Source organism: Macaca mulatta, chromosome 20 (assembly GCF_049350105.2).
Source record: "Macaca mulatta isolate MMU2019108-1 chromosome 20, T2T-MMU8v2.0, whole genome shotgun sequence".
NCBI lineage: Eukaryota > Metazoa > Chordata > Mammalia > Primates > Cercopithecidae > Macaca > Macaca mulatta.
Genome location: NC_133425.1, coordinates 48,033,638 through 48,050,234, shown reverse-complemented (window position 1 = coordinate 48,050,234; position 16,597 = coordinate 48,033,638). Strand labels below are relative to the sequence as shown.

General features: G+C 41.4%; 1 protein-coding gene across 3 annotated transcripts in view; it reads left to right on the top strand.

The window, feature by feature from the left end:
• Nucleotides 1-61: 61 nt before the first annotated feature.
• Nucleotides 62-16,597, top strand: part of LOC114674469 (uncharacterized) — a 68,137-nt gene continuing 51,601 nt past the window's right edge. For 2 of the 3 annotated variants that reach the window (XR_013411737.1, XR_013411736.1), the window contains exons 1-2: nucleotides 15,611-15,955; nucleotides 16,138-16,269. Coding sequence is in view for 1 of the 3 variants with exons in the window: in XM_077986034.1 (XP_077842160.1) it covers nucleotides 400-557; nucleotides 16,138-16,269 (290 nt within the window). In the remaining 2 variants the exon portion in view is untranslated. Of the gene's footprint in view, nucleotides 558-15,610; nucleotides 15,956-16,137; nucleotides 16,270-16,597 lie in introns of those variants that run through there. The other variant, XM_077986034.1, reaches the window with a different exon arrangement.

The window sequence follows — 16,597 nt, the reverse complement described above, 5'->3', positions numbered from 1 at the left end:
GGTCTAGGGTATACTAGGGTTCTGAAGCTCTGTGACATCATCATGAGTCTCAAAAATGGCCAGAATGTTCCTTGCTGCTGATGCATTGGCCTCATCTGGAGGTCCTCTTTGACACCTACCCTACTGTCTCCCTCCACTCACGCTCTTAGAACTGTGCTCAGGGGCAGCGCTACAACTTTACACTGGTCTTCACAGGGCTTGAGTGATTCTTTCAAGAACAGAACCCTGTGTGGAGGTTGTTGTTACTGAAACCTTTACCATATTTCACTGCATCTAAGACACATTTTTGTGTGTGTGTGTGATTTAACATCTCTAAGGTTGGGTTATGTTTCTTCATCATTGTCAGGTTGGAGTTTAAATAGCAGCACTTTTTTTTTTTCCTCAGTGTCACACACAGTAATGGTGATGTATCTCACAATTGAGATGGTCTTAGATCTGATGGAATATGGAATCGTGTGCCTGTTACAAGCCAGGCTCTTGTCTGGATTCTGTAGACAGTGGAACCCAAGACAGCACCATCCTCTAGTGGTGCTCACAGCCCACCACAGTGGAGACAGGTAAGTCAAACAGGAGCAAGTCAACAAGAAGATTTCATATGGTATTACATTTTGGAACAACATAACAGGAAAAAGAGAAAAGATAAAGATGATCTAGAGTTTTAAGCTACTATTAAGAGGATAGTCCATGGGGGCATCCCAGAGGAGGTGAAATCTACACAGGAAACTGAATGCTTGAAGGAAGGTTACTTGGTAAGGTCCAGGACCAAAAGCTTTCCAGTGTGAGGGACTAGCCAGGTGGTCCCTACAATGAGAATTGTGTTAGCAGGATGTTACTTATGTGCATAATTGTCTAAATATGTGCAAATGAGAATAGTCATAGATTTTCCCAAAAAGATCTTGTGCCTCTATCTTTCCTTGATTTTTTTTGAAACGAAGCCCACAATTTACCCTCATCAAGGATTGTCTTCGTTTCCTAGGGCTGCTGTGGTAAATTACCACAAACTTGAGTGGCTTAAAACAAGAGAAATTTATTTCGTTATAGTTCTAGAGGCTACCAGTCTGAAATAAAGGTGTCTGTAGGGCCATACTCTCTCTGAAGGATGTAGGGGAAAATGTGTTCTATGCCTTCTTATAGCTTTTGGTGTTAGCTGGAAATTCTTGTAATTCCTCAGCTTGGAGTAGACACATTGCTCCAAGCTCTGCCTCTGTAATCACAGAGCTTTCTCCCCAAGCATGTCTGTCTCTTTTCCTCTTCTTACAAAGACACCAACTGTGCTGGATTGGGACCCAGTCTCATTCAGTATGACCTTGTCTTCAGTTGATTACATCTACAAAGCCACAGGTACCAGGGATTAGGACTTCAACATATCTTTTCAGAGAACACAATTCAACTCATAACAGATATCCTAATGATACATATCAAGAAGAGGCCTTAATGGAAGTCTGATGCCACTTTGATAACATGAGACCCAAACCCTCTCACCACCAAACAGATCTCCCACATTTTGTTTACTGAGAAGAAAAGTCATGACCCCATCTTCAGGGTTCAGGATCCAAATGCCTGGCTTTCCTGTGAGCATTTTCCTATCTCTCTATTGGCCTAGGTGATTTTGATGATAAGGTAAAAGCTTTATCTTGGTGGAAGATGGTCATCATCATAAACCTCCTTAACGGTAATCATTGATTGCAACAATTAATGACACTATTTTTGAAGTACATGGATGGCAGCCACAGCCAAGTGAGAAATTTCTAATAACTTGGAAGCCAGTTGTCATCAGGAGTATCAGTATTAAGATAGGTAGCTCATTCCTCTGTCTATTCCTGTTACGATCTAATGCCACCTTTGAAAGCCATCATAAAATAATAGCTGGCATTTATTGAGTGCTTATCATGTGTTAGGTATTATGCCACATGGTTTAAATGTATTGTGAACCCATTTAATTATTGCAATAACCTCATGGAGTAGGTACTGTTATTCCCCTCACTTTAAGTTGTGGGGAACGAAAGTTAGAAAAGCTTATGTGTCTTGCATAGTGTCACTAAGCTGGTGGGTGATGTAAAGAAGATTCAAATTTAACAGGCCAGGCTTGAAAGCTCGTGGGCGTAACCACTCTCTCTATCGCTCTTCAACGGGGCAGCCCCCTCATTTTACACCACACAAGGGAAATGATGTTCCCAAGGTCACACAGCTGAAAGATACCAGAACTGATCAAAGGACCCAGATTCTTCTGATTCCCAGACCAAGTGCTTGCTCTGCTGCCCCTTGCTTTCCCAAGGCTTCATCAACATTCACAGCCCTGTGAAATTTCCCAGTGTGGTGTCTGACGCCGATCCCTAAGAGCAAGCCTAAGATAGCCCATGAAAAGACCCTGCCAGCAGCGGCTGGAGCTCTAACAGTGCCGCCCTGTGCAGTGGACATCAGCTCCTGTGAAGCCCAGATGTTGTTCAAGAATGTCTTAATCATTGTGGGCAAAGTGGTGCCCCTCAATGTAAAGTGTTTTCTGGATCTCTGTCATTGCTACAGAGCTAAGTCTGCTCTATCTCAGCTCACTACTGGCTGAAGCACAGTGGGGTCACTCTTCTGAAATAGAACTAGATTCTAAATCTGATCAGTTTCACCTTTCAAAGCTATTGGTTTCCTAAAATGCTGCCTCACAAGAGGTTCTGAGACAGGTACCTTGGTCTCCATTTGGGGAGGGCAACAGGGTGGTTTGGGGTCAGGGGTTGGGAGGTAGATTTCTCAAGTATATCTCTCCTTTTGTATTTTTTTGAATGTTGTACCCTGTGAATATATGGGGTGTTGAAAAGAAGGTCTGAAGTACGACCTTCGGTTGGTGAGAAAATTCTAAATACTTTGTGACCAATTAGCTGTGTCTGCTGTGAGTGGGGATAAAGCAGTGTCAGTACATGGGCTGACATTTCTTACCTCTGGATACTTGTCATGAGATTCATAATTTATAGCTCATGAGGATAGAACTTCTTATTTCCCGGGGAGAAGATCGCAGGGCAGTTGTCAATGTTTTGCACATTTCCAGTTCTTTTTCAAACCTCATCATAGCTACAGGTCACAAAATTGGTTTTAACCACTTCTCAGCTATGAGAGGGAGCAATATCGCAGAACCCCGGGGATCTATTTCATGTCTAACCTCACTCCCTCTTGTTGCCTGCATAGAAAATAAGGGGTGGAATTTTTTGTTCCCCCCAGGGGTGTCCTAACCTCATGCTCCCTGGTGTCACCCCTTCCCCTTCTGCAGGAATTAGATAGCTCTTCTTCAGATTCCTCCCACTACTCAGGCTGCAGCCTCCAGCGGAGGCACACAGGAGTGAAGACTCAAGATGATCCTGTTTGGGGCCAGGCGCAGTGGCCTGTAATCACAGCACTTTGGGAGGCCCTGGCGGCGGGCAGATCACTTGAGTTCAGGAGTTTGAGACCAGCCTGGACAACATGATGAAACCCCATCTCTATTAAAAATGCAAACATTAGCTGGGCGTGGTGGTGTGCACCTGTAATTCCAGCTATTTGGGTGGCTGAGGCAGGATAAATGCTTGAACTCGGGAGGCAGAGGTTGCAGTAGCCAAGATTGTGCCACTGTGTTCCAGCCTGGGAGACAGAGTGAGACTCTATTTCAAAAAAAGAAAAGAAAAGAAAAAGATGAGCCTGTTTTGGTGTTCCTGCCTGGAAAAACTACCCTTGACAAACACATTTGTTGCTCATGCATTATCTGTTGACTATCTACCCACATGCCCATCTGTTGAGATGGCAGTGTGCCTGATCCCAAGCCCTGAAGCCAGCCCCAGTAAACCTAGGTGCCAATCATCAGTGAGCTGGCTGCAGGAGACTTTGCTCTCTGGGGATCCTTCTCCCAACATTGCCTTGAGAAGACTGAGCCTGCAGGCATGCTTCCGGCTGTCTAGCCTGATTCTTGGCTGGAGGTATACTCCCCTTTGGAGATCCCCAGCTTAGGATGAGAAAGACTTGTCCTGTGGAGGATAAGGCCCGGTCTAAGCTGAGACTCTGTGTTGGAGGGAGAGGAGAGGTGGTGAACTTGAGACGTGTGCTTAAGTCCAATGGGATCCTGCCAGTCTGCACTGTGGAGAAAAGGCAGGGATGTCAGTGTAGAGTGAAACCACATCTCTTCCACTGAATCCCATATGTTTGAGTGTGTGAATATGTGGGGTGGAGGGAATAAGTTCATCTACATCGCCGGTGATAAATCAAATGTCTTTATTTCCTCCCTTGTTCCAAAATGGATTTGAAGAGACAGATAAAATATGCTAACAAGGGCACATTTCCATCTCTGGTGATACATTTAGGCTCCAAAATGCACCTGGCAGGGTGGAGGTAGAAAATTAACTATGGCTTATGTCTAGCATAGCATCAGCCACACAGTATGAATGAGAATATGAATGAATGATGGAGGTCTCCTCACAGATGGCTTTGTCAATGAAATGTGACGACCTATTTGTTTACTTTATTTTTTGAGCAACTTCTATATGCCAAGGACCCTTCTGGGCTATTGGGAGGTAGTACCAAGCAAGATAGACAAGCCCTCTGCTCCTAGAGGGCTTATGTTCTATCAGGGAACAGACAAAAACAAATAAATGAATGTGCTATGAAAACTGGGCAGAGCTTAAAAACTTTTCTCTTGCTCTGTGGAAAATAGCAGAATAGAAACTGGCATACATGTGTGTATTAATCCATTTTCATACTGCTATAAAGAAATACCTGAGACTGGATAATTTATAAAAGGTAGAGGTTTAATTGACTCGCAGTTCCACATGGCTGGGGAGGCCTCAGGAAACTTACAATCATGGCAAAGGTGAAGAGGAAGCAAGGACCTTCTTCACAAGGCAGCAGGAGGGAGAAAGAGAGAGAAGGAGGAACTTCCAAACACCTATAAAACCATCAGCTCTTGTGAGACTCACTATCATGAGAATAGCATGGGGGAAACTGCCCCCTTGATGCAATCACCTTCCTCCCTCGCCATGTGGGAATTACAGGTCCCTCCCTCCACACATGGGGATTACAATCGGAGATGAGATTTGGGTGGGGACACAGAGCCAAACCATATCAACCTGTTAAGCCATCACCTGTATTTGCTAGATGGTTTCCAAAGGGCCCCCTGCCACAGCACACATACTCATGTATTTAAACATATACACTCATGTACACACACTGTCTTCTTGAACTTGGAATGCTGCTGAGAGATACATTATTTTTTCCTGTCAAATTTGCAAGAGGCATACCTCTATGACTAGACTGGGGGTCTTGCCAAGAATTCAGAGAGATCCTAGTTTGCTTGGATCAGTTGTCAGGTTTCTGTACCTCAAATAATAACATCTGGGCATCTCTTTGCAGGTCTAACACCTGTGTGCTGCCTCTGGATGTGTGTGGGAAAGGGCCGTGGCTTCTGGGTCATGTCCCCCCATGTATCTACCCTGGAAAGCTGTGAAGGTGGGAGAATAGCTGCTGTAGAATCAGGGCACGTGAGAGGTGACTTGGGAGAGATTACCATATAGAATCCTCTACTTCTTCTAAGAGTCCATCTGCCTTTGAGACTGTGATTCCTGAAAGATTCCAGAGCTCTGACTTCCTTGGATTGCTTAAATGCTCAGGGATTTGAAGAGTGATGGGAACCATGGCTTGGTTGTATGGTTGAAGATGTTTGGGTGTCAGGGAGACAATACCATCTAGATCTGAGGGATGGCAGTTAGAAAAATGTCATCTTCCATGGGATGGAGACTGGGTCTCCTTTTTAGCATACAAGGGCCACTCTGATTATGTCTAATAACCAAATTATTCACGAATAGCCTGGTTTTGTGCTCAGTCAGCCAGGGTGGTCATCTCCAATTATACCCAGTAGGATTAAGAACCCAATACCCATTAAGTTGTCCATGGCTGGTGAGTGAGTGCCTGTGAGAGAGATACAAGAGAATGTGATTATGGGACTATCTCATGTGCTGAGGTGTGAGTAGACTATGAGCCCCAGGCAGTCTACTATGTAAATGGTGGGAGGGATGGTATTGTCTGTCCTTATATTATCAACATCTACCATAACAATGCTGGCCCAAAGTAGGACTCAATAATATTGGTGTGATGAGTGAATGAATAAGTGGTTATAACTGTTTTTTTTCCTCAAAATTAAGTAAATGTGGTGGGAATATTTTTGATGCTAGTACCCATAGTGCAGAGAAATTGGTAGTGCTGGCGATGATGATGAGGGAGAGGGAAATTATTATTAGACTAAGAGACAACATACTACCCTGTTGCTAGGTGCAAAATCCCAGCATAAATCAAATTGTCACAGATAAAAAGTAATAATCACCATTGTGGGTGACAGTATGGATGGACAGGCAACTTTCTGCAACTTTTGTAGGAGCATAATTTGGTGTACTACCTCTCTGGAGATGCATGTTGGTAATAAGTTTCCAAAAAAATTAAATATGTATGATGGTCCTGCTGGGCCCAGCTAAACTGGGACACATAAACTAGTATATAGGTTTAGCCTAAGATATCTAAGGATTTACATGGGTGCTTAGCTACTAGGGGGTTTCTTAATACTTTGTTGAACATAGCAAAATATTGGAAATAGCTTAAACATCCTCCAAGAACGGGCTGGTTGAGTAAATGGTGGCAATTCCATATCCTAGAATGCCATGCTGCCATTTAAACAGCATTGTAGACATGTATTTGTCAACATAGAAGCTTGTGTATTTATTAGGATCTGGTTAGGCTGCAGTCAATAGAGAAGGAAAAAAGTGTTCCTTTAACAACAGGAAAAGAAGTTGGTTTCTACTGTGGCTTGAATGTTCCCTCCCAGACGTACGTTGAAGTTTAATTATAACAGTATTAAGAGATAGCACCTTTAAAAGGTGATTGGGCCATGAGGGCTCTGCCCTGATGAATGATTAATGCTGTTATCTCACGAGGGAGTTCCTTATAGAAGTATGAGTTTAGCCCCCTTTTGCTTCTCTCCCTCACCCTCTCCGGCCATTCCACCATGGAATGATGCAGCTAGAACACTCTTCTCAGATGCAGGTCCCATGATCTTGTATGCCCCAGTAGCTAGAACTGTAAGAAAATAAATTTCTGTTCATTATAAATTACCTAGTCTGTGGTTTTCTGTTTATGGCAAACAAACTATGACAGTTCCTCTCTTATGTGAGAGTTCAGGGTTATGTTGGGGGCTCTTCAGGCTTCTAGGATCAAGCTTCCAGATTTCTGCTGTCAGGATTGGTAAAATAAAATAAAATAAAATAAAATAAAATAAAATAAAATAAAATAAAATAAAATAAAAGCATTGGCCTTGGGTAGCCATCAAAGTGTTATAAGCAGCACCTGGCTTTCCTCTGCCTTATTTGCAAAGATGTCCTGATTCTTCTCAATGAAGTTGGGAGTTGTTCTAGTTTGTAGGACTCATGCAAACTCAGACAGTGCTTATGAGGACTTTAGACAAAGAAGTAAAGAATATGGGGCTCTACATATTCATGACTCTGTATCCCTGATTAAGCTGCTTTTAATTTTTGTTGGCTGTTGCACTTCCATTACACTCTCAGTTAATAAATAGTGAAAGTTTAGAGAAACACCTCTCTATTTTTTTTTTTTGAGCTTTGAAGCCACAATAGCAAATGAAAGGTGTATGTGGAGGATAAATCAGGTTTATTTTAGTACTTCCCAGCATATCCCATGCGTAATTGTGTTGGGTGATCTCTAAGACACCAAGAAGTGTTTGTAAAGATTTTCTTTACAAGCCTACATTTGCAGCCTTCTATGAAAGTAAGGCAGCATTTGCTCATTAGGATGGACCCTGAAGCAAGGAAAACATCACCAGTCTTACTGGAACACTCAATTCAATCAAATTAGATAGGAGAGCATCACTTCAATACTAGCTTTGCAAGGCCATGGCCCCAAGCCAAAATAACTACCACTAAGTGTTGACTATGATTACTTCTGGGAGGCAATAGAGTTCTCGGAAGCTGGGTGGGGTATGAGAATTAGGGGGTCCCAAAGGACTGAAGTCAGTAGGAGAGGTGGTGACATGTTAGTGATGGGCAATAGTTTTACTGGGTTGGAAAGAGTTAGCACAGCATTGGTCTTGATAGAGGCCTTAGCAGCTTAGCAGTTTATACTTTATTTGATAGCAACTCCCACTCTGTTGTTTTTAATAGGCTTTGCATTTTCACCAGAGGCACTTAAAACTAAAATAGAGAGAAGTCAATGATGAGAGTGCTTTGTTATAGAAGGGACTCTTTGGGTTGCAAAAAATGGCAATGAACTTGAGTGAGCTAATGTACAGGGAAACTTCTATCAAAGAATCAGAGGTAGTCTATACACCCTGGGGCAAGACCTGGGTAGCTTAGTAACCCAATACATATTCTTTCCTTTTACCTGATAAACAAAACTCCAGTCTATCATTGGTGTGCCTGCTTAAAGTCTACATTTCCCAGTATTCCTTGCAGCTGGAAAGTAGCCAGGGAGATTAGGTGGAAACCATTGAATGGTTCTTCTGCACTTCTTTGAAGGGCTGATCTGGCTAGGAGACATGCCCTTTCTATTTGGTGGGAGAACTATAATGCCATTAGGAGCCTGGTGAACTTAACTGACAAGTACTCTGTTATTTTTGGTAGGAATACAGGGTCCACGGTGGCTATCATGAAATAGCTACCTTGTCCACCTTCCAAGTCCGCATCGTCCTGTAGTTTCAGCATCCAAAGTTAACTGGTACTGTTTCTTCATGCTCTGATTCAGAACTCTGAAACAGTCAAATGTGACTGACCCAGCCTAGGTCAGGTGCTTATCCAATCAGCTGTGGTTGATGGGGGTGGCAGGCCATGTGAGGCTCATGAGAGCTGAGTCTTTGAAAAAATGAAAAGGGCAGATACTCTAAGAAGGAACGTGGAGTGGGCATAAATAAGCAGCAGAGAACATCATTTGTGTCTATAATTTATTTACCTAAAAAGAGAAGCAAAAATGCTAAGCTCACAGCCTACACGGTAGATTCTCAGGAGATAGGAAAACAATCTGTATGCTGTGCTCCCCCTCTCCTTGGACTTCTCTCCTTACTTCTTTACCAGTTTTCTAATTACTACCAGCAGAGCAATCAATACAAGGTTATCAACAATAGGAACAAGTTAATTAAGATGAGCGAATTAATCAGGTAATTAAATGGCCTTCCCTCAAAAGGTGAGCCTGTCGAGGTGTTAGTGGCATTAGGTCACATCAAGTTGTCTTTCTGCAGGCATACAGGAATTGTGGTGACTGTGGATCATGCCAGCCTGAACCACGATTTATAATCCTCATCCGTGTGCACAGGATTTCTTTGGTCTTATCCAGAGTGAGCTCATATTCCAATGCAAACTCCCAGAGCCTTGATTTTGTTCCCAATGTATGAGCCCTTTGTTTCAGGGGCAGACCTGGGTAGCTTAGTAACCCGATATGTATTCTTTCCTTTTACCTGATAAACAAAACTCCAGTCTATCATTGGTGTGCCTGCTTAAAGACTACATTTCCCAGTATTCTTTGCAGCTGGAAAGTAGCCAGGGAGATTAGGTGGAAACCACTGAATGGTTCTTCTGCACTTCTTTGAAGGGCTGATCTGGCTTGGAGGCATGCCCTTTCTATTTCTGTTGCATATTTTTCAGTTCTGTGGTTTCCTTTTTTTACAAAAATAAAAAACTATTTTTTGCCCAGATTTTATATTTTTTCCATTTGTTTCAAGAGAATGTGTAACTGATTGTCGAAGCATTTCTATGTCTCCTTTAAAATCCTTCTTAGGCAATTCTAGGATCTGATTCATCTGAGCATTGCTGTCAGTTGATGGTCTTTTTAAGTTCACTTGTGTTTTGCTTGGTTCTTGGTGTCATGGCTTTTTACTGTATACTGGACATTTTGGTTATTATGTTAGGAGACTCTGGATCCTATTTTAATCTTTTATTTTAGCAGGCAGTCAGCCTGTTTAGGTTTAGCACAGAGGTCTTGGCATACTTTCGTGGACTGTGGTTCCAAAGACAGTTTAATTTTCAGAGCCTTTGTGATGTTGTTTTGGTCTGCTTGGTGTATCTGGTGCTGCCTGAAGAGACAGAGGAGATTTTGCAGGCCAGCAGAAAGGTGACACTTGGTGGGGGAGGAGAATCTCAGGCCCTGTGAGGAAGAACAGCACTTCTCCCAGATGCTTATTTTTGAGGAGCAAAAAAGTAGAACCCTGGTTCTGTGGACTGGAACCCACCATACCAGCTTTAGGCTAAATAAGTTTTAGGCTGCTCTTTTCCTATGTAAGAGAGAAAAAAAATGTATCCTGTTTTAGCCACTGTTATTTGAGTTTTCTGCAATATACTTGATATGATTTGGCTGTGTCCCCACCCAAATCTCATCTTGAATTATAGCTACCATAATTCCCAAGTGTTGTGGGAGGGACCTGGTAGGAGAGAAATGAATCATGGGGGACAGTTTCCTCACACTGTTCTCATGGTAGTAAGTCTCACAAGATCTGATGGTTTTATAAGGAGAGTTCCTCCTTTCACTTGGCTCTCATTCTCACTTGTCTGCCACCATATAAGACGTGACTTGTGTTTTCTGCCATGATTGTGAGGCCTCCCCAGCCATGTGGAACTGTGAGTCCATTAAACCTCTTTTTTTTTTTTTTTAAATAAATTACCCAGTATTGGGTATGTCTTTATCAGCTGCATGAAAATGGACTAACACACAGAACTTAATCCTATTGCCATAAGAGGGAGGGATAGAACTGGGAGTCCCCAAAGTTGGCTAACTCTTGTTCTTCTAGGCTAAGCAATTTGCCAACCCCATGTCTATGGCCTATGCCACCATCCTTGGCTACAGGAATTCCCTCCTCCAAATCAGAGGATGCTTTCCTGTGTGAAGGGACAGAGTGACTATATTTAGAGATTAGAATCTGGTCAGCCTGAGTCTGAATCCCAGCTTTATCACTGGCTTTGTGACCTCACGCATGTCACTTCAGCTACAACTGAAAAAAGGATAATAATAACTGTGAGTCAAAGTTGTTATGAAGACTAAAATATATAATGCACATTTGGCCAACACCATCATCTTCTACCTGTAGCAAATATTATTTCTTAAGAATTGGGTCATATAAAACACAGCATATAAATAATCAGAGCTAACATTTACAGAGCACTTACTATGAACCAGGCACTGGCTTATACACTTTGTGTTAACTCATTGAGTCCACCACTCTTATGAGGTAGTTATTTATAATTATAACCCTTGTTCCCCTTTAATAAGGCATGAGCCTCAAAGGAAGCTGAGAACTTTGTCCCAGTTACACAACTAGCAAGCACTGGAGCTGAGATGTGATCCCAGGTCTGTCCAACTCCAGAGCAAAGTTTTAACAAAACAGATTATTAAACAGAGAGATATCTCTCAGATTTGGGGATATGAACAATTAATTCACTTCATTCATTCAGCCATTCAAGTAGTATGCATTGAGTTCTTATTCTGTATCAGTTCTCTGGTAGGCACTGCTATGGTCTGAATGTTTGTGTCTTTTTAAAATTTGTGTTAAAACTTAATCACCAATGCAATGGTATTAAGAGGTAGGGCCATCAGGAGGTGATTAGTTCATGAAGCTCTGCCCTTATGAATGGAATTAGTGACCTTGTGAAAGATCTTGAGGAAGTCTGTTTGGTCCTTTTTGCTCTCTGTCATTTTGCTATGTGAGAATGCACCAAGAAGGCAACATCTTGAAAGCAGAGAGTGAGCCTTTCCCAGACATCAAATCTTCTGGTTCCCTAATGTTGGACTTCCAAGCCTTCAGGATTGTGAAAGATAAATCTCTATGATTTATAATTTACCAAATTTAAGGTGTTTTGTTATAGCCACAGAAATGGACTAAGACAGGCACTATACATACAAAGATGTATAAAACATGGTCATGTTTTCAAGGGCCTTCCGGTGTAATTGCAGGAGGTAGACATGTAAAGAAATGTGTGCCCTAAAAATTTAGAGGCATGATGAAGTATGTATATATGGAGTTCATTTGGAGCATACAGCAGAAAGCAGTCAGTTCTCAGGGAATGAAGGCATATTTGGCCCCATATCCCAGAAAGCCAATTCTGCAACATTTCCTGAAAGGTCTATTTTCTAATAGAATTTTGAAGAATCCCCAGTTTCTTGTTTTGCTTGTGACAAAGAAGCATGACAGTATGTGCCAAATATACCTGAACAAGGGCTTTTGTTAATTGTGAATGCAAAGATCCATGCTTCGTTTAAAGCCAGAAAGTACTAGAAGGTGCCTCAGCAGACAAGGCACTTCCCTTTCTAGAGCACATGGGAAGCTCCAGGGCAGGTTAGGTTTGGTTTCTGTTTCTACTGTTCCCTGACACTTCATCTGCCTTTACACACTCACAGCTTCCACCAGTAGGCACCAGATGGTTGGGTTGATGAGGAAAAGTCCACACAGCAAGAGAGATGGCAGCCAAGTTAAAAAAAAGCAGAGGCTGAGCAGGGGTTGAAAGATGGGTGCTCTTGAATCTTTTCACTAAGCACCGCAACATTTCCTTTTCTCAAAAGCAACTTAAGTTCAAAACTTCTGCACTTAGAAAGATACTATGATGAAGCCAGGCACGGTGGCTCACGCCTGTAATCCTGGCACCTTGAGAGGCTGAGGTGGGCAGCTCTCTTGAGGCCAAGAGTTAGAGACCAGGCTGGCCAGCATGGCAAAACCCTGTCTCTACTAAAAATACAAAAATTAGCTGAGTGTAGTGGCAAGCGCCTGTAATCCTGGCTGCTGCATGAGAATCACTTGAACCCAGGAGGTGGAGGTTGCAGTGAGCTGAGATGGTGCCACTGCACTCCAGCCTGGGTGATGGAGCGAGACTGTCAAAAAAAAAAAAAAAAAAAAAAAAAAAAAAAAAAAGAAAGAAAGAGAGAGAGAGAAAGAAAGAGAAAGAAAGAAAGACAACTATAAACAAAATGAAAATGAAAACCACAGGTGGGGAGAAAATATTTGCAAAACATCTGGCAAAGGGCTTATATCCAGAATATATAAAGAACTCCTACAACTGAATAAGACAGATGACCTAATAAAAAATAAAAGATTTGGATAGGCAATTCACAAAATAAAATACCCGAATGGAAAATAAGCACATGAAAAGATGCTCACATTCTTAATTATTAGGGGGATGTAAATTAAAACAATAATGAGATATCACTGCACACCTTCTAGAATGACTAAAATTAAAATAATTGGGAAACCAAGTATTGAGAAGGAGGTGGAGCAACTAGAATTTTCATACATTGCTGCAGGGTTGTAAAATGATATAATCACTTTGGAAACAAGTTTAGTAGTTCCTTATAAAGTTAAACATTTATTTCCCGTATAATCCAGCTTTTTCACTCATGGAGGGTTACCCAAAAGAAATGAAAACATCTATTTATAAAAAGAAAAACTATACAATAATTTCATAGTAGCTTTATTCATAAAAGCCCAAATTAGAAACAATCTAAATGCCCTATGAGTTTTATTAAATGTAAATGTCCTAAATATTTTTAATAATTATATAAGTTGTGGACCATCATTTAAGTAGCTGGTCTCTATTGTTTGACACCTAGGTCAATTGTGGTATTTTTGTCATATCATAAGTAAAACTACATTTTCATAGCTAAATTTGTGCACAAATCATAATTATTTCTTAAGATACATCCTAGAAGAACAATTTTTTGGTCAAAGGTTGGAAATGTTTTAAGGCTTTTGATATATTAATTTCATACATATATAGTTATTTGATAAATCACCTATAACTGGGGAAATCTGAACTATTTTCAAATGGGATATTTTAAAGCAAGCTTGTCCTGCATGTGGCCGAGGATGACTTTGAATGCGGCCCAACATAAATTTGTAAACTTTCTTAAAACATGATAAGAAATTTTTTGTGTTTTTTTTAGCCCCTCAGTTATCATTGGTGTTAGTGTATTTTATGTGTGGCCCAAGACAATTATTCTTCCAGTGTGGCCCAGTGAAGCCAAAAGATTGGACACCCCTGTTTTAAAGTGTTTGCCAGTTGAGAAGAGGAAGATGGTATCTCATTGGTGCCGTAGTATGCATTTTTCTGTTTGCTTCTACCACCCTTTTCTTGCTATTTTGGCTGTAACAGGATTGGACCCAGGAGTTTATCATGACTAAGTTCAAAGGGTGGAGCAGCAGCAAACATTGATGACTTCTGACTCTCTAAGTCACCCGACCCCAGGGTCAACCAGCTAATATTGGTCTTGATATTAAACAGATCCCTAGGCAAAGGAGTCTCTGAACCAAATCCTTAGCTCAATTGCAGCACTGGCCAGATGGGAGAAAAAAATGTCTCAGTGCCCAAGGATCATGGTCCAATTTCAGACAGCTGAGACCTGGAGAAAGTGAACTAATTCACACTAAAGGGATAAGTGCTACTATGGCCAACACCCCTCCTATTATTATCTCCTTCACAAGCACACAGATCTATTAAGACTTTGATCCAGTTACTAAGCTTTCCCTTGGGGAATCAACAAAACACCAAAAAGAAAGAAAAAAAGTAATACTTAAGGAGCATCTCTACTTCTCCATTCTCCTTCTAGATTTATCATAGATGGAGACCAAATAAACGCCTTCTAGTAATTATAGAAAAACAAAGATCTTACTGGTAGAGTGGTGGATTTTTCTTTTCTACAACATTCCAAGTGTTAGCACATGCCCCCGACTTTTGTTCGATTTTTCCTGGCCAGAGAGAAAGTCTGTTTATCCTTCAGTCTGAAAGAAAACCTTGGGACAGGAATTCTCCATAAAGGCAGAATTGTCGGTGCTGGTAAAAGAACAATGTTGTGTATTGTGAACACAAAAATTGATGAGGTCAGAACCACCCCAGGGACATGAAAATATATATTTATGTAAGAGGCAGCGAAATTTGTCTGCAATTAAGTTTTACCAAAACTCTCAAATCTGTTGTTTGGTTTTAAGCAGATGTTGAAAAGGTTTATCCTGGATTCTGTCTTTATTGATAGGATGTCTTTTGATCTGCAGCCAAATAAGAAATCTGGATGTTATTTTGGATTTGGAAATTTCTTTTAAATAAACATATTAGTTAAGTATGTAAATCTGCTTATCATCACTTCGGGCATATTGCCAGAGTGGGAAACATCTGGGGACTGGTGTCAACCGACTTATTAATTCACACTTAGAGTACGTTTCACCCAGGTTACTGCTGAATACTGTTGTCTTGATTGCCTAAGTCAGCTGTGTCTTGACAACAGTTGGTTACAAGTTTCAAGGCTTAAATTTTGACTCACGAGAAATTCATGGAGCGGGGTCTGCCTGGACCTAGAGATTTAGGCTTCCAGCCCCCTTCAGGATTGATTTCGGAAATTAATTGTTAACGTTTTGGATTATAAATGACAGAGATCTGTGTTATTTATCTGAACCGACCAGCATGTAATTCCGGGAAGGGATTATATGGCCTGCTCCTGATAAGCACTGAAGTGGGGTCATTAGTAGAACTTTCTGCCATAAAACTCTCACCACTTTATGGAAGTGCCTCTCCCTCCAGTTCAAAGGATACTCAATTGACTTCAACCTGTAAGTCTAGGGTGAATCATTTTGTCTGGCAGGCTGGTAGATAATGAATGGATACAGCCTAGCATTCTTGTTAATACAGGTAACGTAGCATACAGATCCAGGGAGTGTGCTGCTCCTCATACGCTTCTACACCAAGAAATGAACACCATGGAATGAATGCGTTTGGAGAGCACCCTCATGAATGAAGACTTTGCACTCAACAGCAAAAATGATTCTAGACATTGGTTGACAGAGCAGCTGGAATTCATATTCTGAGGCCCTGAAGAAGTGATTGGTGACAAAAAGGAATTTCAGAGAAGCTGTGTTTATGTGTGTCTTCTGGTTAGTCCTTGTAAAGCATCTGAAAGACTTCCTTAGTCTTCCTTGGCATTAGCTAGGGTAAGTAATACTAGCTTCTATAAGGAAGAGTCCTCAAATTTCTGTGACATAAGAGAAATGAAATTGTGTTTTTATGTCACATTCCTGTGCAATGTCAGCCAGCAGGGCAGGCAGTGGGAGCTCTGCTCCACACTATCATTCATGGATGACATTCTTTCTCTTGTCACTTTGCCATCTTCCAGGACTTTGAAGTCCTCTGTTGGATCTGCTTGGAAGATGAAGGAAATGAGAGAGTATGGAGAGAGGTTTTGTAAGTCGTGTCTGGAAGAGGTCATTGTTCAGAATCCAGCCACATGGCTACATGGAACTGTAATGTAAGTTGGAAAATATGCTCAAGTTGTATGCTCAACAGAAAACATTTGATATATATTTAGTCTTGCAGTAGGCATCTTTTTTTTTTTTTTTTTAACTTGCTCAAACACACATGTTTCTTAACAGAGAACTAAAAGTTTACATGTAGTTTGGGGACATAAGAATTCCCAGGATTCTGAACTTTAATTTTGGGGTCACCCAAAAATGTTTTCAGGCCTTTTCAGTTTGAAGAGCAGTCACATTCTGCCCAAGCAATATCAGAGCAATTCTGCCTTAGTGAGCTGGCCCATTCGGCTCCCTGAATCTTGTGCAGAATGTCGCATTGCTGAG